The following is a 19,102-nucleotide window of genomic DNA, read 5'->3' on the forward strand; positions in this document are numbered from 1 at the left end:
GAGAGAGCGCGCCTCCACTGTACTGCACGAATGGCAACCGATCCTGAGATAGCAGGAGTCTGATACAAAAACACAGCACAAAAGGCACTTTATAAAATGACAGTGCTTCTGTTCTAAGGAAATTCAAGTTGACAGAGTGACAGAGAGTCAGAGAGCGTCTTCCCACAAACATTCTCTTCAGTGTGAGACTAAAGCAAGAGATGGTGTCGTTTTTAAAAATCAAAGCACAAAGTCACTTCTCGTGTCTCTCACGACCGCCTTGATTCGTCCCCAGAGATCCGGGTCCAGCGCGGTGAGAGAACGACAAAAAGAAAGAAAAAAAAAAACGTCACACTACAAACTCGCCACTACAAAATATAAAGCCAGAATACAGTCGCGTTGCAGCGGAGTTCATGTTTGTGAGCTCGGTCGCTGTGAGCAAACCAACGCAGCCCGTGTGAGGGTCTGTTCCTCACACTGCGTGGTGTTCGTGGCCCCTGCCAGTGGTTTTTCGAGGAGCATCCATTCAACCGACCCGCCTCTCCCTCCCCTGCCCCCCCCGGCCCCCGCTCCGCTCTCAGTCGTCGTCCCCTCCCCCGTAGAGGTCGGCCAGCTTCTTGAAGCGAGGGCCCCAGTCGTTGAGGTAGTCGTAGTCCTGGTCCCCTGAGCTGGTGGAGTTCAGCGAGCTGACGGAGCCGGCGGTGGAGCCGCTGCCCTCGTAGTCGAACACCAGCAGGGAGTCGTAGGGAGGGGCTGTGGGGTCGTTGTCCGCTGCCCTCAGACCCTGGAGACATCAGGACAGACACATGACAAATGAAACATATTCAACCTCCTCTCTACAGTTACAGCAACACATTTAGGTCTGAAAAGAGCCACAGAGGAAGAGTCTTGAACCTGCTTTGTTTCTCACAGCCAGCAGGCTCGGATTGCATAGAACTCTATGAGACCCTACTTTTCTTGATTTATTACCCCTATCCCTCGATTTGATTATGGTCTGAATTAGATCAAGACTTTTCAATAGAGTGTGATGTTCATTTTGTAAGTTACGGTCCTATTACAGTACCAAAACAGTAAAGCAGGCTATGCTACCATGCTATCCAAATTAGCATCCCGATTTACAGTTAAGGGAATTATGGATTCACCTTGCCATCTAAGTAAGACAGCTATTTCTAGCGTAAACTGGTAATTTAGTGAACCTAACTGTTCTTCAGATCCATACTAATGTCCAAATATGGTCACACTGGCTCTGAAAAACAAGATGGCGCGGAACAACACTCTTCAAAGTGGTAATCCACAAACCACTGGGTGATGTAACGGTGGCTACATTCGATTATTATATCCAGTCTATGCAGTTACAGCATTCCCTTTGTGTATGGTTGGCCCTATATACTGTATCAGAAAGGTATTTTAGCAACATTGGCTTCAGGCCAGTCATTGTACACCAACACTATCACTGAGATGATGACGTTTCACAGGGCTACAGCAGGTTCAGGTGGCCAGACTGTAAAAGATGCAGTAAACTCGTCTCATCTTGCTCTCCCACCCATTAGGGTTTTAATGCTCCATCAAGGTCTGAGCTGAGCTGTTTACAAGGCACAAACACTTTGAGCAGTAGCCCTACTGACGGGGACAAAAACACTGAACCCCTTTGTGTTGTGTAAACCTCTGTATGAGTCACATCAATGAAGTCTCCGGACACTGCAACAGCACACTGTTCAGAAAAGTTGAGGAAAAAACACAACATGAAACCACTCTCCATCCATTCTTGTACGTACATCGTTAATGAAATCTCCGATATCTCCAGGGTGGGGCAGGCTGGGTCTGACGGGGTACTGTGACTCAGCGATAACGGGTCTCTCGTCCACCCGGCGCACCCCCGCCGGCTTGTTGATGATGTGCTCTAAAGACTCGGGCTGCTGCAGCTGGCTCAGGTCGTAGTCCTGCATGAAGCCCAGAGAGAGAGAGAGGGTTGAGAGACAGCTCATCCATTACTTCCTTTATTGGTCATTTATAACTTGTGTTCATAATTAGATCTTCTATACTCTTATTAACCTTTTTCTTTTGTCTCTAAATACAGCGCTGTAAATGCATTGTGCTTTGCTGAGTTTCTAAGTTGGTACACACACTTTCTCCTCTGTCCACCCTCACACACTTTGATGTGCCTTCTTGTTATGTGTGCAGGTCTCAGGGCTGACCTGCATGAAGCTGTGCTGCAGGGCTTTCTGCTGGACCTTTGAGCTCTTTGGTAAATCTGCACTGCTGCAGTCTTTGCCTGAGGGAATTACCCACAATTCATGGTGTTTTATTGTGTGAACAAGTCTGAAATGCTCAAAAAGCACCATTTTCGACATATGAAGTTGATGTTAAGAAGTACAAAGTGTACTGTGAGCCAGAAATGGTACAGATTTTGAAATGCCTGGGGATATATATATATATATATATATATATATATATATATATATATATATATATATATATATATATATATATATATATATATATAAGACTAGATCTCTTTAACAGTTTTGTGATACATGTAATGTTTTATGCATGTGAAGTATGGGTCTTTTCTGTCATTTTAAAGAGATTTCATCTTAAATGTATTAAAAGCTAAAGTTAAAATGTGGAGTAAGGACGATACCCATAGCGTTTTGGGTGAGAAAAGAGAAAATATGAATTACCGACGATGATATTTGTTCAGCAAATATTAGGGGAATGTAATTTTGTATAGCTTTGGTTGGAACAGAGGTGTGGTAATGTCACACCGCTGAAGCTATCAGTGGAGCAAAGGGGGCACTTTGAGCTCCACAGTATGTTATCATGTGACTTATATCATTACATGTTACTTGTTAGTCGCTTTTATCCAAAGCGACTTACATAGTCAGTACTGTGGACACAGGAGCAATTTGGGGTGAAGTGTCTCAGGGACACAACGACATGCTGACTGCAGTGGGGTTTGAACCTGTGCCCCCCTCATCCGAACACCAACACACTAGTCCGCTGCGCCACACGCCTCCACTTATATCAGGATTTAAAGAGGATTTTAAGTTGAAAAAGTACTTTAAAATGTCTTGTAATCAATGTAATGAAAAATGCCTTGCTTTGCTTGAATGTAAAGACATTGTTGACATATAAAGGAGGGACTGTCCAAATACCTAAAACTCAATCCAGCGACCATCAATTGCTGTTTTTGTTTATGTCAATGCTTTTAGTCCATTCCATAATATAAAGTGGTTAAAAGTAATCTGACATATGAGCTTCAGACTGTGCTCTCTAAGTGACATCTTTGACAGGTCAGAACACACTCTGCCTGTCTGGTATTAAACCTCAGAGGAGCTTCAGAGTGAAAACACACACGGCAGCGATCTGATGGTAGTGTGTGTGGGTGTTAGAAAATAGCAAGAAATAAAAATGGCATAATTAATAATACTTTTCTGGATTAATCAAAGCTGTTGGAGCCTAACATTGTTGAAGGTTAAATTGAGCAAATGTTATGAGATAAGGAGAGGGGGTGTGCAGTAGGCGTAAACTTATATTGCTATTTCTTAGAGGGAAAGGGGCTCCTCGTGTGAAAAAAGTTGAACATCAAGCAGGCAGCATTTTCATCCAAGGCACGAGTTTGTAGGGCAGAGTGAACTCTGAAAACTTTTTATAGTCTAACTCACTTTCATTCTCTACAGACTCTCTCTGCGGCTCAATCTGTCCACACTTACAATTCATTTGACAATTTTGGTAGATGAACTCATTTTCTGTGTTCTATCACATTAATTGATGGCATGGAGCTAGGTGTTTAAAAGTTTCATCTGATATATAACCTGGTGTATTGATCATGATTTTAGACACCGCACTTACACTTCGCTGTAAACTATTAGTAGTTTAGCTGCACAACTCAATTAGACAGGCAATGAATCAGGAATTATTATGAAGAGAAATCTTCTTAATGAAAGCCAAAATACCAAACACTTACTGGATTTTCTTTGTGATATATGATAAAAGTATGGGGTTTTGGACTGCTAGATGAATAAAACAAACAATCTGTCACCTTTGCAAGACATTGCATTGACAATAATGAGAAAATAATTGGCAGATTAGTTGAAATTCTAAATTGCAGCTATAATTCATTGAAACATGACATTGTTTTGAATGTTGTGGCAGGCTGACTAACTGTGCTTTTGTCCTCTTGGAATAATTGTTGGTTGGATTTCACTGTGCATGGCCAAACTAGTTTCCCTACATAAGGATTAATGAAGTTATCTAATCTTATCGATTCACACATTTCTGATCTTCTATAACAGTAGAAGTCAAAGCGTTTTTTCTCAAAGAGGTCACTGCGGGTGAACAGCCTTTTATGTATTTTGTTAATGATGTATTATGGTCTTCAAACGTTACCTGGTCCTCCTCTCCCCCCCCCCTCCTCGTCGTACTTCAGGATGTTGTCCCTGACGTCGTCCTCGGGGTCGATCAGCAGCGGCTTCGCCTGCCGCTCCTTCTCTCTGCGCTTCATCCACACCACAAACAGCAGAACCATGGCTGGGGAAAAAACACAGCAGAAAAGTTTGTTTCGTGATACGCCACACACTGATATAATGATGCAATAGCGCGTAGGCTTGATGCTTCACTCACTGAGCAGGATGATGATGCAGATGAGGATGGCGATGATGGCGCCGGTGCCGAGGCCGGCGGCGGCCACCGCACCCGTGGCGCTGCAGTCCCCGTTATCATCACAGGGACAAACTTTGACTCTGATCAGAGAGCGGTTGGACAGAGGAGGGTTCCCCGAATCGTGCACGATGATCGGGATCTCATACACCGCTGCCTCCAGGTAAGGAATCCTTAGCCTCAGCTGGGTGTAATCAGCTGGGGGTGGAAAAACAGGGGAAAGGGGGAAAAGGGGGACATAGAAGGAAGTGAGTAGGAGGGGAAAGAAGAAGAACAAGGGGAAAATAAGATCAGACAGTGTACTCACATTTTGTTTACTGAAGTTTATCATGTCGTCATGTGCGTAGGTACAAGAAAACGACACGCCAAATAAAAGTTGCCACCAAACAAACTGCACAGTAATCATTCTGACATGCATGTATGCAAGGAGGCAGTAAAGATATATAAAATAAGCACCCAGAACGCATAACCTTCAGCATCTTTCACTCAGTCAAGCTAAGACAAGAGTCTCAGTGGGAGAAGGATCCAGGTATGTGATCAGATTTGTCCTCAAGACAACTGCTGTGATACATCCATCTGGGTGGATTAGGTGACAGATCGGCTGCTCGGGGGACAGAGAGATGAATGGATCTCATTTGTCACAGGCGATAGATCGTACGTCAACACTGGATGGCACCCGCGTCTCTCACTGTGAGCTTTGTGAGACATTTTGTTAAACTTGGACTTCTCTCGCAGCTTACAGCAATCCCCGGTCCCCTGATTGATGTCTCCAGTTACTCTGCTGAGGGCTTTTGCATCCCATCTGTTACGTTTATGGTTTAATTCGGCTGGAGATGCTGAATATATCATTCCCCACATACATCCTAAATGTAACATCACCAGAGTAGGCAAAAACTATTTGCAGTAAGAATGGCAGCTGCAGTAAAGACGATGTACAGCGTTTAATTACCGCTGATCCTGGAGATAGTCCAGTTGCGTCGAACGCTGGCGGGAAAAGAAGGCAGCTCGAAGACGAAGGGCCCCACGTTGGGGTCTGCGTCGGCGTCTGAGGCCGTGATGTTGACCCTGGAGTTGGGGCGCGCTCGCTCGCACACCTGCGCCTCCCGGGGCACCAGCACCGGGGCGTTGTCGTTCACATCGATCAGGTAGATCTGGAGAGTTCCTGTCCCGCTGGCTTGGGGCGAGCCTGAAGGAAACGTGAGAGGAAACGAGATCAGAGGAGGAGATGGTGAGATAATAACGTAGAGATAAGGAGAGAAGGAGGAAAATTGGAGATGGAGCAAAGAAAGAATACAAAATGGAGTTACGATGTTGAGAAAGCTCCAGAAAAAACAATCCTTCAATTTTAATTAGATTTTTCTATCTTATTTGTGTGTGGAAGTGAGAACATGTGGCAAAGAAACAATTGTGTAGACATAAGTTTTGTTTACTGACTGCTGAATGGAGGGGCAATTCTGTGTATATTTCTACAAAGCACCCAGAACAAACGAAAAGGACACATACATTTTGTATTCCTTGTGTTTAGAGCTGGCTGCTTTCTGAGAAGGCTGAGGCGAGACTCGTATGGGAGGGGACACACTCACATAAAGATTGCTGTTATCTGCGCTCTGCAAAGCCCACTGGGAAAATGACTCAAACGCTAACCCTTCAGTGCATCCAGCAACACAAGCTCATCATAACTTATTCAGGGTTTCTCACGAGTGCCAGGCCTGAACAGAAGCATCAGGTTGGGCGACACATTTGTGATGTTTTATGCATCAGCAGCAAATCTCTAATGTGCTTGGATAACAGAACATAACTGAAGGAGAAATGTTGTTTTTCTGCCACACTGTTTCTGTTGCTCTTGGACGACAAGGCGCTGGGAATAAGTGTCTAGTTGTTTTATTTTAAGTGCTCTGCCTGCTTTCAGAGAAGGGAACAGGAAGTTGTTTCTAAAGCTGAGCTACATGGAAACATTTGTAATGAGGCTGACCTCTAGTGTGAGGTTAAGTATTACATATCTTGTGCTGAAAGTGATATTAAAAACAAAATGCTGTCTTTGTTGAATAGCGTACTGTTGGGATGGTTTTCTAGGACATTTCAGATGTTAGCATCGCTCTGGTTCCCTTGACTAAGAGCCAATGGGGTTTTTTCATCAGACTTGAGATTATTGCTGAAAATAAGCTCTGTGGTAAACACAAGTTTATAATACTTAACACGTTTTGCTCAGCAAGTTGTAGGCTATAAACAACCTACATCACTTCTGCATGACTAATGGTGGACTTCTATTAAACTTGATGACATTAGTAGTCTGCTTTTCTGATTGGTCAATTCGGACATTCAAGAGGTTGTTACTTCTCGCTAAAAGATCGCTGCTAAGGATAACAGACTGTTGCTAGGGAGGATCAAGGGACTATATGCAGTCATATCAATCCTCTGAAAGAAGGCCAACACATTATATAGGGAGGCTGTGGCTCAGGGGATAGTGTGATGGACTTCAAATCAGGGGATAGCAAGTTCGAGTCCCACTACAGTCAGCATGTCGTTGTGTCCCTGGGCAAGACACTTCACCCCAAATTGCTCCTGTGGGGATTGGCCACAGTACTGAATGTATGTAAGTCGCTATGGATAAAAGCGTCTAACAAATGACATGTAATTTAACGTCAGCTCTGAACAATGTGAACAGACTTTGGCAGTTACAGAAAACCTCGATAAGTTCTAGAGAAGTGAAACCACTTCTGATCTTAACATAAGATCCCTGAACTACGGCTGAAGAAGTGTGCTGCTCTGTTGAACAAACAGACTGCAGTGATATACTGTGGCCTTGATATCCAGTTGACAACTCCCCGCACTACGGCTGTCAGCGAGCCCAACACACTTCCTGATGCAATGCAGCATGTATAGAGTTTACAGCAGTAGCTCATCAGGGCTGTTTCTCAACTTTTCCCCCCATATCCCACAGTAGCTTGGAGCATCAACTATGTAAAGGTCTGTTGCCCCGGGCCCCAAGGCCCATCGACCGTCTTGTCGGTTATGATTGGCTGGGTGCTTCGTTGCTACATTCGCTTTGCTTGAGTAGAATAAGCAAAGAGAATTTCAATCAAAGTGGAATATATGCCCTTTGTTGACACTGGGCTCCTGAATCAATAGGGAGGCAACACTTTGAGCTTAAGTTGGTGTGCTTCGGGGCAACCGATCCCTCATTCCTCTCTGGAGTTAAAACACCTGTGTCCCTCCCACTTACACAGAGAGCAGGCACCTCTATTTATACTGTAGAGCTTCATCTCCTCAGCTTCCTACGTTGTTGGAAGCTGAGGATGACTCTAAAGACCTTCATTTACAGATCTATTTTTATCACAGAGGGCAGTGAAAGTCAATATTTATGTACAGTATATTATGTATGCTAGAGTATATGCACACAACGCCTTACTCATTCGAAGTCTGCAGGGAATCTGACTGGAGAGTAACACGGCTCTGACGTATATACAACTTCCATTCATCAAATACCTCACTAATAATCTACAATATCTCTGCATTTGTGAAGCTTTGGGCCATAAAATGAATTTAATATAATGTAAAAAAGGGAGTTGGCCTTGTTTTTTCATGAATGAAGCAAAGTTCAGTCCTCTTGTGGACCTTTCCTGTAAATTGCGATGAGTCTTTGTCAGATAGAGAAAAGTACCAATGTGTAGAAATATCTTAATTTGTTTTTTGTAACAGCTAAGAAGGACATTTTCCAGTGTATACACACAAGTAATCCTACACTGTTATGTAAAGTAACAGCACGACACCTTCCTTGAAGCTAAGGACACGATTACGGGGGGTCAGGCTCTTAAATCACCATGCTGGGCTCAGTGGTCGATGACTGTCAGCCAATGGACAATCGCATCGTTCACAGGCCAACCGTAAACCCATATATTATATAATGCATTATGTTTCCTAATGTGATCCTAGTTTTAGTGATCAGAGTAGTGAGGAATATGCCAGATAATATGTTTTGTGATTATCTTGTGGCCCGAAATGCCCACTACCTTCATCTGTAGCCTGTGCAGCACTCTCATTTGGATAATGAATGATGATGAAAAAATATGACAAACAGCTTCCATCTATCAGTCAGATGATGATTGATGTGTTGTAAAACAAACTAATGGAGCTTGATAATAAAAACCAGTGGCAGGGAAGTGTCCCCTGCACCCCCTGACAGAGGGCCTGGTATCCAGTCATTTTGCAAAAGTGGATCCTTGGCAAAGCAAGTTGAGTAACCCTGTGCTATTCGAAAAGTGAGGGGATCACGAGGGTCATTAAAGGACTCATCTAATGGGATAACATACATGTAAAACTACTGGCTATCTTTCCAATGCTTTGGTCTGCTGATGTGACAAAGAAGTGCCAACTCTTTGTAGGGATGAGTATTGAGATCAAAAAACTAAAACTGTTGAGTGATGAATTGATTCTGATTTTGGGGTTGGGCTAAATAAAACAGATGCTATCCCAAATCTTTATTCCTTAAATGTTATTTCACGTTTTTTTCATCTATTACTTTTTGGTGTTAAGAAGCTCAAGGACTATATTATACATTTATTTATGAGAAAAAAAACTGTTATTGAATCTTTTCACCTCTGTTCATAACATTTCTTAATTGTTTGCACAAAATGATGGATGAAAGTATCGATAAGAGTGTGGATAAATACCAGCATCAAGAAGTAGTTCCAGTATCCATAAAATCCCAACGATACCCATCCCTAACTGTATGTAGTCCTGAACGTGCCGTACTGTTAATCGAAGTGTCACAACACACACAGTCATCCTGACTTACCGGACTTACCATTGTCGAACGCCAGAAACGTGGCCTCGTACACATTGTTTTTGACGTACATGGACTCCCGGTCGAGCAGCGCCATGGTGGTGATCTGCCCGTTGGTCCTGTTGATCTTCAGCCAGTTAGCAGGGTCTGACAGCTTGGAGTACCTGCACACACACATCATCAAGAGAGAAAGCCAGATACTTTAGTAACACAAATCCACGGAAACACATCCACATGTAAACGCCCACTGTTACTTGAATTCCAGCAAATTCCTTAATTTGTGGATCCAAAGCACCCATTATCAGGTTGAATGTTCATTACCATAATAAGCAACAATACCAGCCAAGCACCTTTGAAATATTACAATGACATGAAGAGCGGAACATATGCTCACGAGCTTATCATAGCAGCGGCTCATTAGCATGAAGAGCGAGTTAAACCTGAGCCCATGTGCTGAACAGCCGAGCTCTTCACAACTTCACTGCTCTTTGTACTCCCACACCGCCGCCCCGGCAACTCTCATCGATGTCACCGATCGATACGTCAACTGAGTGGAAAGTGACAGTCGCAATTAAAGTCTATAAAACCCATTTACAACTATGACAAGACTTAACAACTGGCTAAGCGGAGGTGGCGGAGGTGGCTCTCTCAGCTCCTAATGACAAATGGTTAATTGAGGACAGGCGAGGAGTCTCACAGGTGGGGAGATGGTCAGCATGGTGACAGGAGGTGGAGGTGAAAGACCAAAGCAAGACAAAGTGAGAGATATCCGAGGCGTGTTTCTGAATGTAAGCGTGGTCGGAGGAAACCGTGCTTAATTAAAGCAGTGCGTTGGAGGCTGGTTATCCAGAGCCTCACAGGCATGGAGAAAGCTAATTCCACCTCCAGCTGAATACACAAACTGCTACACACCAAGCTAATCCTTCAACATATCCTTCACATTTTCTTTCTTTGAAATAAATAGATGAAAATAAATGTAATTTCTAGTGAAGGAGATTGTCATGCAGTGTTAGTCAGGATCTGATGCTCCCCTGCAGGTTAGACTCTAGTGTTCGCACGTCATGCTGCTTCCTGTGCCAACAACATGTCCCTTCCTGCTTTCTTCATGTGCCGCTCGCAGAGCAAAAGTGTCTCACTCTGTCTCACTCTGCTGACGCCTGCCGTGACCTTTAACCCTTCATGTTCTGTTCGGGGTCCTGGAGACTTTTTACATCTCCAAAAACATGCCCTGCGTTATAGTTTTATCAGCTTTGATTCTATATGACATGTCCTTATTTGATGAAAATTGCCTATAAACATGATTTTCAACTGACGATAGAAGATAACGCTGCATTTATTCTGCTTTGAAAACATTTTATTTGGGACTTCCCTTTCCAGATTCTAAGTCTATTTGGATTTCTGTTAACAAAGTTTGATAATGGTTTGTTTATAGGAGGTGTAACAGGGATCAAAACCATGTATCAAAACCATGTACATACTGTAAATGTCAACACAATTGTCAAACTATTTTGTGCTAATCCAAAGGTACTTATTTGGTGTAATATCATGGCTTTGCATTTAGTTAACAATGGGAAGGTTAACCTTATGTCAACCTAACCCGGGGAGTAATTAAGAATGAACTCTTAGCTTAAACTCCATATGAATTCTACCCTTAAAAGGCACTGTGCTGATTCTAACACAAGTGTTGCATTACAAACTGATGGTCTGTGCTTTGACAGAAGTGGGGAGCATCAAGGAAAATACGTTGTTAATCACAATGTGGGAATTGTGGAATAAACCTTTATTGACACTAGAGAAGGCTCTTTTAAGAAGACCGTTTTAGTGAACCTTATTCTGTTCAAGTTTATATGAAGAGTGGTTTATGATGAGTTGACAAGGCCGCACACAGCTGCATTTGATCAGCCATTGCTGGTTGGAAACTTTAACTTCCTGCTGAACCGTAGGGTGGATGCATCCTGAGAGACTCTGCCTGAGGACTGAAGCTCAACAGGCTGCAGAGACCTTGTGTAAATGTCAGAATGTCTCAGCCTACGCTGTTTCGATTTTGACCTTATTTTAATATGTCTCTTTTGAGTCTCCCTACTTCACGAAAGTGCAATACTTAATTGCTGGAGTATTACTGAAATCAAAAGCATAAGCCCTAAACTAAGACCTTTATTACGAGCATATCACTTCACAAAAATGTCATAATTCTGTCGGGTTAATATTCTAATACCAACAGAGAAGCACACATAAATTAGCTGCCACCTGAATCCCATCTTACAGTGAAATCAGCAGGCAAAAAAGGCTCGATCATCTTAAGAGATAATGTAAGAATTTCTGAAAGCTAAACAAATCTCCAGCTGGCTCGGCTCCAAACCTCTGCTAACTCACAGGCCTCTCACTCCTGCTCTGTGGGAGCTGGTGTCTGTGTTCACGTGCGTTTGAGAGTCTCCCGCTCTACATTCGGGTGTCTTTTTGTGTGAGCTTCAGCGAGGGTTCAAGCGAGGTCACCTAAAGGGAATACAGCAGCAGAGATGAGGCTGTCTGAGCATGAGCTGAGCGTCTGCTGGCACGCTGCTTCGGAGAAGAAGACGGCAGCTCTGAGCTCCCGTCAATAAGAAACGCACAGACTGACAGGGAAGAAAGTGACAGGGTCGGCGGGAGCGAAGGGGAGGGAGGGATGAGAGAAAAGAGAGTGAAAGAGGAGATACTTCTCTCAAAAGGCAGAGCAACTCAGCCAACTTGCATGTCTTTGTAGGAATAGAAACCCGGCCGAACGTCTCCCACTACCTCCCTCGCTTTCAATTCAGCACATTTTCCAGTGGAAGAGGCAGTCTCTCTGACATTAAGAAAAATCAATCCCTCCTGTTGCAGCTGCCTATGAAGTGGAACGGTGCCGCTGGACCTCAGTAGGCATGGGGGGGGGGGGGTTTCTGTCACAGGAGGTCGATGCCTGGATGGCACAATGCCCGCTGTGTGTCACCCTGGTTAGGAAGGATGTAGTGGGGGATCAATGAGGAGGAGAGAAGAAGAAGATAGGGATCCAAGGAGGGCAGATACACAGTGTCTGACTCATTACAGGATGACCTCTTCACACCAGTCGCCTGGCAACGGGGAGGTAACCGGAGATCGGGCTGTGGGCGGAGGGTCGGTGGAAAATGTCACGGACGACGGATAAACTGTGGAGAAACTGCTCAGCACTGATTAGACACTGGTGACACACAGATTGAGAAGAAGATACATGTAGTACGCAGAGGGGACATATTGGAAATGCCTCGCTGTAAGATATCTGACCATCAAGGTAGTATTTGGCCTTTGAGAAGCTTCGGTCCATTGTCAACGACCGACTGCAATTCCTTTTCTAATTGTATTTTCTTAAAGAAGTAACCAACAGAAGGTGGTTCGTACTAAACAGATAATGCAGACTGTAGGTGCCATTAATGCCAGAAAGTGGGGAAACTGTTTTTCATTGTTAATATTTTGGCACTGGTCTTTGTTCATAATATTATTACCAATTATTTAGTGATCAGTCATGGGTTGGATTAGTTCAATCACATGGTTATTGGCAGCACTCACGGTAAGTAAATTCACTGGTGAGAGGGTCGCTGTCATTTTTGTCTAACACAACTTTATGATAGCTGGATAATTCGAATGATATGTTTGTGCAATCATTAAATTAAGATTTTGTTCAACGCATTTTCGGGTCTCAACCAGGCAACCAGGTCTGACCTCAGCCTCTCAGAGACTTCTTGTTTGTTCCTGAAGTTGCTACAGTAAGAGCTGCTAACTTTGATGCGTGTCACCTACAGAAAATAAAACTTCTTCACAAAATCCAAAGGTACATCAATAATCAAAAACAAATGATCTCAACATCCTTGAATCTGAAGATTAAGTGGAGATTTAAAGACACAGGGAACATATATTATTTATGAAGGTTTCAAAATCCTGTTTATAATATGTGGTTTGGTGATGCAATAAAGTTATTCGATTGATACTACATTTCCTTCATCATGCATTTTATATTAACTGAGGCTTCTTTGCCTCGTTTCTTTTTATGAAATGTTTTAATGGGTTGAGTGGGAGGTAATTCTATATCCCTTTAACTTTGTGTTAAGAGTGTAATTTGTTTCCGTTAATACTCTATTTAGTTACATTACATTACATGTTACTTGTTAGACGCTTTTATCCAAAGCGACTTGCATACTCAATACTGTGGATAATCCCCACAGGAGCAATTTGGGGTGAAGTGTCTTGCCCAGGGACACAATGACATGCTGACTGCAGTGGGGTTTGAACCTGTGACCCCCTGATCCCAACGCCAAGGCTCTATCTACTGCGCCACACGCCTCCCCAGGGTTAGGGTTAGTTACCCTTAGTTACAATAAAATAAGATATAATTAATATAAAGACAATTTGAGATTAAAACAAATCTGACTGATTGAATTTGAGTTAAACTGGTCGCTCAGAGTGACAAAACAACAGAGAAAAAAGCCCGGCTGCAGTTCTCCTAACATCGTACAGCGATCAGGAAGGATCCATTATTAGCTTGAGCTCTGATGTTGTAACACTGATCATGAAGCAAAGGACAGCTTTGTGCCAAATGAGGATCAGATCCAGTGTTTCATGTTTTTAGCTGAAGAGCTCCTTCAGCCGGTGCTATTCAGAGACATCCAGGAAGAGCGTGGCCCTGCTGCAGTGAGTTATTTAAATGAACTGTTACTCAGGATGTTAAAATGATGATGTGATGCTTCTGTTGATTGGCGCCAAATACTAGTACAGTCATACTGATGTTTACACTATAGTGCTATCCCCTCCCCTTCATTTGTTTTGCCTTGGGATGTGTGTGTCTGTCCTATATGAATGATGGCACTCAGTTTCCCCCCCCGGAGGATTTATATGGTTAAATAATGAAATGAGAGTGAATATTGAACTTACATTCATCAGATGGAAACAAGCAATACTTGTGGGAGCTAGATGTGAACATAATGAACTGTTCCTAACCAATACAATATGTCAGTTTTTAAGAGAATTTCAGCTTAAGGTGCTGTCAAATATGGAGAGCAATCACATTCCTCTTTAATTATCACACACATGTACTGAGCACAGCACACATAGTGAAACGTAGTCTCTGCATTCAACCTGTCCTAGTATAAGGGGCAGCAGTGTGGGTCTGGTGCTTGACCAGGCAGGGCCCCACGCAGTAATATGGCTTTCAAACTACCAGAATATTCTCAGTATTTGGTCCGTTCTGGGACCAAAACCTCTGACCCCCCGGTTCCCCCACAGACTTGGCCCCTGATATGCTGATCAGGACAGTTTTCTTATGTTGTGTCAGTTTGTTGATGTAGGACATTTGACAAACTAGAAGGGTTATCAGTGAGCGTTGACCTCTGCAAAGGCCAAGTGTGCTATCTCGCCATGTTGACAAAAGGGAAATATAGCTTTATTATCCATATTTGGATCTTCTCCAAAATGTAATAATATCTTCCTTAGCCCATGCTATATCTTTTAACCAAGTTCCATGAATATCGGTAGTTTTTCCCATATCCTGCTCACAAACAACCCAACTGAAACCATAAGGTCCTTAGCGTAGTTTTAGTACCTGACGAACTGGTGGATGAAGTGGTCGGGGTCCTGAGCAGCGAACACGGTCAGAGTGGTCCCGGCCGGCACCCCCTCCTCAAAGCGGATCAGCTTGGGGTTGACAGGGAAGACTGGAGGCTCGTTCACATCCTGGACCGAGATGGTGACCCCCGCTGTGGACTGGAGCGAGGACTGGATGCCGCTGGCCAGGTGGGCCTGGTTGGAAACCACCACGGTCAGCATGAAGGCGCGATTCATCTCAAAGTCCACGGGCTAGAGAAGCACCAAGGAGAGTGGAGGGGGGGGGGGGGATGAGTATAGCTGATTGCACGATTAATACTAACTGTGCTCCAATTTGAGTGTGATTCAGTGCAAACAATGTGAGACCAAATCATCAGGCCATAAGACTGTTAAACACTGTTAAAAACAACATTAACTTTTAAAAGAACATCCATAACATTCACCTGTTTGCAACTTATATATATATCAATATTCCAATTACTTGTATATAGACTATTCTGCACTATTTCTATTATATTATATTATATTTTATGTACTTGCACTATTATCTGTTTTATTGTGCTGCACTGTTGGAGGAGCCTGTGACCTAAGATTTTCATTGTCATAACTACACTAACTATGTACATATGACAATAAAAGCCTTGAATCTTGAATCTGCCACCAGAGCAGGTAGAAACATGCAAGACGTGAATAATAATAGATAACAAAACACAATGTTTGTAGAGAAGCCTTAATGATCAGCTTGTTTTTTTTGTATTACCTTGACCACCGTCAGCATGCCCTCGTTGGTGATGGGGTTGGTGCGGATGGTGAAGTGTCCCGAGGGGTCTCCGCTGACGATGCGGTACACAGCGTTCCAGTTGGGGCTGTGGGGCTGATCCCTGTCCAACACCGTCAGGTTGGTCACCACCACATTCACCTTGTTCTCCGGCACCTCCCCTGAAAACTGCAGATGGAGAGGGAGCGGGGGAGGGAGCGGGGGAGGGAGCGGGGGAGGGAGCGGGGGAGGGAGCGGGGGAGTTAACGTTTGGATTATGTAGCTCAAGCAGTCGGCTAATGAATGTTAATACGTTGATTTATTGAAATTATTCACATTTCCTTGCGTCATCATCAAGCTTTTTCTGTTATTATGAAAACAAACCGCTTTTAAGGTCAGGTCAACAATGCTCATTACACAGAAAGTGGTAGCAAAACAAATAGAGGCGAAATTACACAAACAAGAGACCGAGAAGACATCATTGTTTCAATGTGGATAATAGAAAATCATATCTTCCATTATGTAAATGATGTCCCTCTTTTCCACGCCACGTCTTCTCATACGAAACTCTTATTTGAACTAATGGATTTGTTCAATTAAGTGTTTACCCATTTAATTTAGACTCTGTGCATTCACCAAATCTAGCTCTTAATAAGCAATTAGATAAGTACTGTAATTAAGACAGCGGTAGGAATAATCTTTGGCTAATGATCTTCATTATTTTGCAATCTCAAACAACTCCCCTCTGAACTTACTCTGGAGGAAACGTGGTTACAGCAGCTCAGCCTGAAGATGGGTTTACAGCACAATAGTATTCATGCCCTTCTCTATAGGGGTTTATCAGAGGGATGGGCACCCTGAGACACACACACACACACACACACACACACACACACACACACACACACACACACACACACACACACACACACACACACACACACACACACACACACACACACACACACACACACACACACACACACACACACACACACACACACACACACACACCACACACACACACACAACACACACACACACACACACACACCACACACACACACACACACACACACACACACACACACACACACACACACACACACACACACACACACACACCACACACACACACACACACACACACACACACACACACACACACACACACACACACACACACACACACACACACACACACACACACAAAAGAGCTCTCATTGTCAGGCGATAATCCGTGTTTCCTCTTGTGAAGCTTTAACTTGTTTGGGGGGTGTGTCTGCCAGCAGCTGTTCACTTTAATGGCTTCATCACCCGATCCAAAACATCCTCTCTTCCTCCTCCCCTCCTCCTTGCCCACTTTCTCTCCTCTCCCCTGCAGTACGACCACGCTGATAAGCAGAGAACAAATTAAATATGCACGTTCAGTCGCTTGTGTGTGGGCTATTCCATTTCATTTTCACCCCAGGCTTTTGCAACAAACACCACCACAAACTTTCCAGGCTGCGCTGTCAGACGGCCAAATGGAAAAGGCTCTCAGAGGCAAACACAATGGTGCTGACTATAGGGGAGGACGCTTCCAAAATGGCCACTCTCACTAAAATGCAATGTGGACCTGTTGATAAGCCACTAGAGACACAGACTGTAGTTTCTGATGGGTTTTGTGGCTCTAAAGCAGGGGGAACTGGAGTGTTGACAAAAAAGAACCAGTTGTAGGTAATCATTGAACGGGAGCTTGGTGAAAAATAAAAAGAATCATTAAACTTGAATTTGAGCTGCTACAGTAGGTCACAAAAGGTTTTGTCAGGGTTTCAGGATCTAGCTTTACGTGGCTTTATGTGCTTCGTCTGTTTAAACATTCAACAAGGAGAAAATGTTAGGAACAGAGCGAGCTTTTTCAGCAGCATTAAGTGATGTCGCTGTGACCACCTTTAAAGGAGTTGATTTGAGAAATAGTTTTGATATACTGACCATGAATGAACTGAGCAATAGTTTGTATATAGTTTAAATAACACCAAAGTTGGATAACAAGAACAACTTTCAAACTCGAGAAATGAGACCATTCAAGGAGCGCATGAATGCACCATTGGCCTCGTTAGTGTCTGCTTTCAAGTGCCATTGTTCTTCCATTGAATAGTTACATACTGTAGGCCGTTTCTCAATGTCGAGTAAACCTGCTGCAGAGCCACTATTTCAAGTATACTACGTCATCGAGTGGTGCCGAAGGACTGTTTAAATGCATGTTAAATGCCCAGCATTCGGCGCCACTCCATGACGTAGTATACTTGAAATAGCGGCTCTGCAGTAGGTATACTCGACATTGAGAAACGGCCATAGTCTTGCTGTTGAGAACTTGTGCAGACAAAAGCACATTGGCATGGTGTGTGTTAGGGGCACTGACCCTCCCAAGGTCCCCACCATTCAAAGCATCATCATTGAACAATTATGCAAGGTTCTTATTTTATGAATTGTCATCACTTCAAACCCATGTAACACAGGGTCATCATTACATAAAACCCATCTGATGAAAGGTTGCATCATTTCTAATTATTGCTTTTAATATTTTAACTGTCTATAAACACGGCTAGCCTTCAAACGTTTGAGCTGCAGTCCAGCGAGGGTAAATCAGTGTGGTTACAGCGCTGTACAGACCTCCAATTATTTTTGAATATGCATCAAGGTGCACTGCATAGCAAGGGGAATAAACTACAGCATTACTGAAAACTGATTGAGCAAAGGAAAACGTTCCATATCAGAAGGCATAGCTAAAATGAACTAAAGGAGGCCTTTCTTCTTCCTCACGATGTCCTCAGAACAACCACTAATGATACATGGCAGCATTACTTACTTTATACCAATGCTGCTACCAATGAAAGACTGCCATCATCACTTGAGATTACTCTATAGTGTGATAAAGATATAGTTACTGGAAACAGGTGTCTACCCTCTCTCTCATTTTTCAATGTTATGCAGAAATACCAAGATGCTTTTCCTAGCAGTCTGCTCGTTTAACACAAATCAAAGTCAAGAATAGGGAAGCAAGGGAAGAGGAAAATAATCTCTGGCACTCTGCAGCTCTACAGGTGAATTACAAATAGCAGTCTATTGAGGTCTTTAAGCCTGTGTGTGTGAGAGGTTACCATTGTTCGTGGAATCTAAATAACACTTGGTTCACTTTAGCAGGGGTTTGATACACGTAGATACTTTGATTAGGTCAATTGTTGTCTTTATCTACCACATAATAACAAACGGAGCAGTAACATTGATTGGTGTGGCCCATGTGGTGTAATGAATAAAACATATATATTTTATAAATTAGATGCTATATATCAGCT

At 43.3% G+C, this 19,102-nt stretch overlaps 1 protein-coding gene across 1 annotated transcript in view; it reads right to left on the reverse strand.

Annotated features, from left to right (window-relative positions):
• The window catches only part of LOC117475418 (cadherin-4-like), a 211,698-nt gene continuing 192,596 nt past the window's right edge, over window positions 1–19,102 (reverse strand). Inside the window, 9 exon segments of the mRNA XM_034121602.1 lie at window positions 1–763; window positions 1,755–1,919; window positions 4,369–4,389; window positions 4,391–4,509; window positions 4,603–4,836; window positions 5,588–5,824; window positions 9,443–9,585; window positions 15,006–15,259; window positions 15,768–15,953. Of these exon segments, the coding sequence (XP_033977493.1) occupies window positions 557–763; window positions 1,755–1,919; window positions 4,369–4,389; window positions 4,391–4,509; window positions 4,603–4,836; window positions 5,588–5,824; window positions 9,443–9,585; window positions 15,006–15,259; window positions 15,768–15,953 (1,566 nt within the window). The 3' untranslated portion in view covers window positions 1–556.

The sequence above is a fragment of the Trematomus bernacchii genome, unplaced genomic scaffold (genome assembly GCF_902827165.1).
Source record: "Trematomus bernacchii unplaced genomic scaffold, fTreBer1.1, whole genome shotgun sequence".
NCBI classification, from domain to species: domain Eukaryota; kingdom Metazoa; phylum Chordata; class Actinopteri; order Perciformes; family Nototheniidae; genus Trematomus; species Trematomus bernacchii.